We start from the raw sequence: 7,171 nt of genomic DNA, 5'->3' as shown, positions 1-7,171 counted from the left end.
TGCCAAACTGCAGAAGTCGTGTTCTTCTTCAAGACCAGGTCACTTGGTGTGCAACCTGTAAGACCTCAGGATGTTTGTATGTTTACGATTTCCTCCATTTGGTTGATTAAAACCGACTAGTGACCCGCTTTCTTAATCCTCGGTCTGCCTAGAATCATGAATTCACATAGTTTGGATTGAAGAGGTTTATCCTATGCAGATCTGGCAGGGCAACGTCATTGAACAGATTTGTCTCCATTTTAGTTTGTGGACGGTGGATCGGTGTTGTCACTGTGCTTACCCTTTGACCCCTATAAGGTCTATACAGATGTCAATGGAAAGCAGCCCCTCGTCCTCTGCCAGGCACATCTTCAAGAACTGTTCCCCATTCAGCTCTTTTACAGGTTTGTTCTTAAGGTACTTGAAGGAGTAGGCAAAATGAGCCTCGTCTACCTCCTACAGGAAGTAAGCAAAAGCCAATGCAAGTTTGGAATGAGAGCACACACTGCAAACTCAGAAACCATTCTGTGTGGTATAAAATGTGTGATTGTCTTTGTTGTTTTTTTAATCTGCGTTTTTAAAAGAAGCCATGCTCGTTTTGCTGAATGACAATAAAAGGAATCTTTAATCTTGTTTTTCAAATGTTGCGATTAAAAGGTGTCCATACCTTTTTGCCCTTCTTTGTAGGCTTGATATTGATCTTGGCCCTCTCCTGAAAGGTCTGTCGGAGAACATGTCTGACCAGAGGTTCACGAGCAATCTGCATGGCCACCATGTACCTGGTTCCTTCTAGCACTGTCTCCGGAGTGCTGAACTGGCTGCAAACATAATCTTTGGCCAGCTCTACAGGCTCAGCCGGGAACTGCTCTGTCTCATGACGCTGGTAACTGTCTCGTAAATTTTCTCCAAACTGCTCTGGAGTTAACCCAAACTTTTTAGCCAAGCCATCTGCAGTAAGGAAAAAACAGGAAAAGAAATTGTAGTGCTACCCAGCTAGAAAAAAAGAACAAAAATATGTATCCATATATGGTAGGAAGAGTTGAACACTGAGACGGTGTTGTGCAAGATAAAAAGGTGACTTACCAAGTCCTACGCTCTGACAAATGCTATACATATCTCTACGAGAAGCCAGCTTGAGGTCAGGTGCTTTCGGTTCTTCTTCTTCTTCTACCTCCAATTCCTCTTCTTCACCTAAAGAAGCAGCCCACCAAAAATAAGTCATGTAGCAAACTCTTAAAAACAGGCAAACACTACTAACTAAAAATTAGTTTCAATTACAAATAAACAACTGCAGTATCCATCCATCATTATCTAATGAAATTGTCAATTCCGACGCATCCATCTTACCATCCTCTGACACTTCTTTGATCTTCTTAAGCCTCTTCTTACTGGCCTTGGCAGCATTCTGCATCTTGGGGATGTCTCGGCCGTAGTAAAGCAGAAAGTGGTTGTACACATCACCCAGCTCTTCAAGAGTCTGCACATCTTTTAGCCTATAGAACATGATAAAATAGATTTTAATGGTACAGAACAAGGAGAAAATAAGCAATCATTCCTTGTTTAGTGCAATCACAAATGTTTACAGTTCATATGAGATGGGTTTTTTTTCTGCCTCAGCCCTCAATACGTACCTCTCTATGTCAGCGGTATCCAGAGGACGGATGCCGTCAGCCAAAGGTTTGTCAGGATCAGCTGAGATCTGCTCATACTGGTAGGACTGCATCTTCCGAAACAGACGGGTCAGGTTCTGCTTCCGAGTCTTCAGTTGAGTCCACTGGTGGATAATCATCAAGTCAAAGTCAAGGAACCAGAAGTGGCATACATTAGAAGGGATTATTATAGGATTGGCTGTGCACCCAAAGGATTCACCCTTCCTGTACTACAACCCATTCAAACAATGGCATTCCGTTAATCTGTAATCTATTCCTTCTAAAAAAAAGGCAATACCAACTATACCTTTTCATCCCACTGCCACACCTTCCACAGGTCATTAATGTTCAGTTCTGGCTCCACATATTCTTTTCTGTAGAAAGCTATGAATGGAACCTAAAAAAAAACACAATAGAATTGGTTCTTTATTACAATGTCACCTTTCTGACAAATGTTATTACGACAATATCACACATCCTTTCTTAAAAGATATGTCTTTAGCTTTTAGAGAAATTGAACCTCAAACAAATGAACAGATACTGAAAATTCATCATATGGGTAAGGTGAGCCCACTGTACCTCAAATTGTTGATTCCTCATGAAGTTGAGGGCCTCTTTGATCTTGGCAATTGTACTGGGGCCTTTCCTGCTGAAGTTTGTGGTGGTCCCCCTGTCTAGATAATCTGTGCTTTCCTGTTTAGGGCACAGAAGAAAGCTAAATTTGATATAGATTTATGAAAATCCAACAATGTACCCAAACAAGGGGAATCAAACAAGGTATAGACGATTCATCAATGTAATCAACATCATCAATATAAAAAATATGTTGAGATGCATAACGTGTGTTGATGCGTCATAATAGAGGGAAATGGCGGCGCTCGTAAGCATGAATTTGTCCGTGGCCGGGTCAGTAGGTAGAGCAGGCGGACATACAGTGCCTTGCGAAAGTATTCGGCCCCCTAGAACTTTTCAACCTTTTGACACATTTCAGGCTTCAAACATAAAGATATAACATTTTTATTTTTTGTGAAGAATCAACAACAAGTGGGACACAATTGTGAAGTGGAACGAAATCTATTGGATATTTTAAACTTTTTTAGCAAATAAAAAACTGAAAAGTGGTGCGTGCAAAATTATTCGGCCCCTTTACTTTCAGTGCAACAAACTCACTCCAGAAGTTCAGTGAGGATCTCTGAATGATCCAATGTTGTCCTAAATGACTGATGGTGATAAACAGAATCCACCTGTGTGTGATCAAGTCTCTGTAGAAATGCACCTGCTCTGTGATAGTCTCAGGGTTCTGTTGAAAGTGCAGAGAGCATCATGAAGACCAAGGAACACACCAGGCAGGTCCGTCATACTGTTGTGGAGAAGTTTAAAGCCGGATTTGGATACAAAAGAATTTCCCAAGCTTTAAACCTCCCAAGGAGCACTGTGCAAGCGATCATTTTGAAATGGAAGGATCGACCACTGAAAATCTACCAAGACCTGGCCGTCCCTGTAAACTTTCAGCTCAGACAAGGAGAAGACTGATCAGAGATGCAGCCAAGAGGCCCATGATCACTCTGGATGAACTGCAGAGAACTACGCTGAGGTGAGAGGTCTGCCATAGGACAACAATCAGTCGTACACTGCACAAATCTGGCCTTCATGGAAGAGTGGCAAGACGAAACCATTTCTCAAAGATATCCATAAAAAGTCTTGTCTAATGTCCAAAGCCACCGGGAGACACACCAAACATGTGGAAGAAGGTGCTCTGGTCAGAGGAAACCAAAATCAAACTTTTTGGCCACAATGCAAAACGATATGTTTGGCGTAAAAGCAACACAGCTCATCACTTAACACACCACCCACTGTCAAACATGGGTGGTGGCAGCCTCATGGTTTGGGCCTGCTTTTCCTGGACAGGGAAGATGGTTAAAATTGAGGGGAAGATGGATGCAGCCAAATACAGGACCATCTGGATGAAAACCTGTTGGAGTCTGAAAAAGACCTAAAACTGGGACGGAGATTTATCTTCCAACAAGACAATGATCCCAAACATACAGCAAAATCTACAAAGGAATGGTTCACAAATAAACGTATCCAGGTGTTAGAATGGCCAAGTCAAAGTCCAGACCTGAATCCAATCAAGAATCTGTGCAAAACTGATAGAGACATACCCCAAGCGACTTGCAGCTGTAATCGCAGCAAAAGGTGGCTCTACAAAGTATTAACGCAAGGGGGCCGAATAATTTTGCACGCACAACTTTTCAGTTTTTTATTTGCTAAAAAAGTTTAAAATATCCAATAGATTTCGTTCCACTTCACAATTGTGTCCCACTTGTTGGTGATTCTTCACAAAAAATAAAAAATGTATATCTTTATGTTTGAAGCCTGAAATGTGTCAAAAGGTTGAAAAGTTCAAGGGGGCCGAATACTTTCGCAAGGCACTGTATATAGAGGGTTTACTCCTTGACGCAGCGGCCTCAGGTTCGACTCCGACCAGCGGCCAGTTGCTGCATGTCATTCCCCTTCTCTCTCTCCTTTCATGTTTTCATTTGTCCTGTGGAATTGCACAAGTGTGTATGGCAAACGTCGTACCTGCATAGAAATAGTAAGAGTGGAGAAGCCATGTCTGAATATCCACTCTGCTTCCTCTTCCAGCTCATCATCCTCAGCAGGTTTAACAGGAATAGATCGTAACTATTAGATAGAGAACAGAGTAAGGAAAACAGGCACTGATCAAGCAAACAATGAATAGGCTTTCAAGGCTTAACCAGGGTTTCTGCAGGTTTCACCAATTCAAATTGAATACCTTTTAAGACAGTTTTAAGACCATTATGAATGAAATTTAAGACCTGTCTCACGACAATATAAACAAAACAAAAAAAGTCAGAATCTGGGAACATTTGAAATAATTCTCAGATTTCCTCATTCGCATTATAGGACTGGTGTCTAGTCACCCTCTGGAGTGATTTATTTAAAATGTAACAACTAATTAGATTAAATAATAAAATGTAAAAACTTTTTTACCAGTCAATTGCAGTTACATGACATAAACAAGAACCACTTGATAACAAAAGGGTATTTTACATTAAATTGAATGCACCACAAGCTTACCAATTGTAATTGAACGTACCATTAAGTCCCATTTGTGTTGTTTCTCTGACAACTCTGTGAGCACTACCAGTATCTATGGTGCAGCTAATCTGTGTATTTAACTGCAGACTGTTGGACGTCCCAGTGTTGAAATCATTTCCAATAAAATACTGCCACACTTTACACCGTTTACTTTTCAGCATTTAACCGTATTTAAGCAGCTACTTGCTAATGGCAGGCCAACATTACCTGCTGTTGACTAGCGTACGTGCAGCGATGCTTATGTTGCCTCTGATGTCTGTTTCAGAGCACCAGAGAGCAGTGCAGGCAGTAATAGACACAATACTTGAGCTAATTGAAGACATTTAAGGCCTTAAAGTTTTATTTAGAAATTTAAGACTTTAAGACCCCATGGAAACCCAGTTCACTGATTTAAAATAAACCTGTCCCCCGCCTCTTTATCAGCATACATTAAACACAGACAATAAGGAAAGCAGTCATAATGATCCTATACAGTCCATTCAAGAATGTCACAACAGTGCATCAACATTGTTAGCATCAAAAACACTGAGAAACACACACACCTGGAACCTCTCGGGCATGTCCGTAGAGCGAATTTCATTGTCTTGGTCAGTCATGTGACTACTCTCCAGCTCGCTGGGCTCGTAGATTTCAAAGATGCTCTTCCTCCCTTGCCTCCTCTTGGTCTGCTTCTTAGGTCGGTCCCAACCCTCTTCATCCTGGTCCTCCTCCTCCTCCTCACCCTGGTCGTATGTGTCTGCGTCAAAGTCAGCAAAGTCAAAGTCTCCACCAAAAATTTCTTGGGCCTCCTGGAGGGCTCTGTGGGAGGATAAACAGCAAAGAGGAGAAGAAGCAGTGATTATGTTTTTCTTAAAGCAGCTTGCCATTTTGTGTTCAGTGTCTTGTTTCAAAATATATATTAATGTTTTTAATTGAATAGATGAGGATGCTTTATAGGCCCTACTTGATCATTTATTGCAGGGAAAATTGAGGATAAACCAAACTTCTTGCTCTTTGAAAGGATAGATTTGCATATAAACTACAACACTCACGCATCTGTGTATCCTGAGAACTTCTTGCCCCTCTTTTTGGTTATAGGTTGGCCGTCATCATCCACAATGAAATCGTCTATATCTATGGGACAAAAGCACAAATTTAAGAACAAATCAATTCTATGCCACATCATTAAAAAAATCAAGTGTGGGACTGAGTTTATATTACTGTTTTTTTCTCTATTATTTCTCAGCCTTTTATTTACTTCCGAGGCAGATCTAAAAATCTGTTATTCCTGGCCTACCCGACTCCTCATCCTCTCCTTCTTCATCGTCATCTGCATGGTGAAGAGGCTCATCTACAGCCTCGCCTTCCTCCAGCTCGCCCTCTGCATCACCATGAAAGATTTCATCTGCAATCAAGTCCTTCTCGTCATCATCTTCTTCATCATCATCGAGTGTTTTTACGCGGTCATATTTCTTCTTCTGTGGCACAAGACAGGTACAGCATCAGCGCTGCTAGCACTTTTCTTAAGTGTACAAAATTGTGAGGCCAAAAGGTAAAATGGTACATTATTACTACACAAAAAGTAGGGACAAGAAAATGTTCATACCCTCCTTTTCACTTTAACACCCAAGTTTTCCTCAATTAGGTCCAGATCATCTTCATCCAGGTAGTCGTCATAATCTGCAAAAAGGAAAGTCTCAGACAGGGGCAACAACAGTGCTTTTGTTCTTTTATATTTGTTGAGGAAACTAAATGTAGGCATGAAAAAACAACAATTTAGACAGAAATCTTTGTTTTTATTTGGCACCTGTATACAACAATGACTCAGAATATTTTCAGTCTGCATACCTGCTGCAGGCAATTATCTATCAACTTGGTTTAACTCAGGTTTAACAACATATTCCCTTTCTTTGATAGAGAGAAAGCAAAAATACGAAGGAAGATTATATACCACACGAGCAGAGAACAAAGATCAAGCACCACCTGCCGAGGTTAATGCAACCAATATGTGGGCACATCTGTCTCCATAACATATGGAGCTGGAAGCAAGAAAATGGGGAGGCAATCTGTTGTTTTACCTGCTCAATATACAAATGCCAGAAATATGTTTAAGGTCTACTCTGATTTTTCAGAATGGTATTTCTTCTCACTTTAAAATCTATTGTTCAGCATAGTCTAGTACAAAAGTAAGACCCAGAAATACGGTACAATATACTTGCAGTATGACAGAATGGCGATATATCTTGAATTGGCATCTTAATAATCATGTCTGTATTATATAAAAAGGAAAAAGAATTATGACAAAAAAGTCATGAAAAAGCAAGTCCAGGCAGACAAGTTTGGTTACAAAAAGGGATTGTCTCCTCATTGGCACCAAATCCACTCTTTCCAAAACAGACAGTTTTTCTCTCAATATTGACAACTGCTCCGTCTCACCCTCC

The 7,171-nt window shown here is 40.7% G+C and overlaps 1 protein-coding gene across 1 annotated transcript in view; it reads right to left on the bottom strand.

Moving 5' to 3' along the window:
* supt6h (SPT6 homolog, histone chaperone and transcription elongation factor) overlaps positions 1-7,171 on the bottom strand; it is a 20,403-nt gene that overhangs the window by 10,028 nt on the left and 3,204 nt on the right. The window contains exons 4-15 of the mRNA XM_032534575.1: positions 6,337-6,410; positions 6,028-6,208; positions 5,783-5,864; positions 5,294-5,549; positions 4,212-4,313; positions 2,208-2,321; positions 1,936-2,025; positions 1,611-1,753; positions 1,327-1,472; positions 1,063-1,170; positions 647-927; positions 281-435 (exon numbers count right to left, since the gene is read on the bottom strand). Coding sequence (XP_032390466.1) covers positions 281-435; positions 647-927; positions 1,063-1,170; positions 1,327-1,472; positions 1,611-1,753; positions 1,936-2,025; positions 2,208-2,321; positions 4,212-4,313; positions 5,294-5,549; positions 5,783-5,864; positions 6,028-6,208; positions 6,337-6,410 — 1,732 coding nt within the window. The remainder of the gene's footprint in view (positions 1-280; positions 436-646; positions 928-1,062; positions 1,171-1,326; positions 1,473-1,610; positions 1,754-1,935; positions 2,026-2,207; positions 2,322-4,211; positions 4,314-5,293; positions 5,550-5,782; positions 5,865-6,027; positions 6,209-6,336; positions 6,411-7,171) is intronic.

Source organism: Etheostoma spectabile, chromosome 13, assembly GCF_008692095.1.
Source record: "Etheostoma spectabile isolate EspeVRDwgs_2016 chromosome 13, UIUC_Espe_1.0, whole genome shotgun sequence".
NCBI classification, from domain to species: domain Eukaryota; kingdom Metazoa; phylum Chordata; class Actinopteri; order Perciformes; family Percidae; genus Etheostoma; species Etheostoma spectabile.
This window is presented reverse-complemented; position numbering and strand designations above follow the sequence as displayed.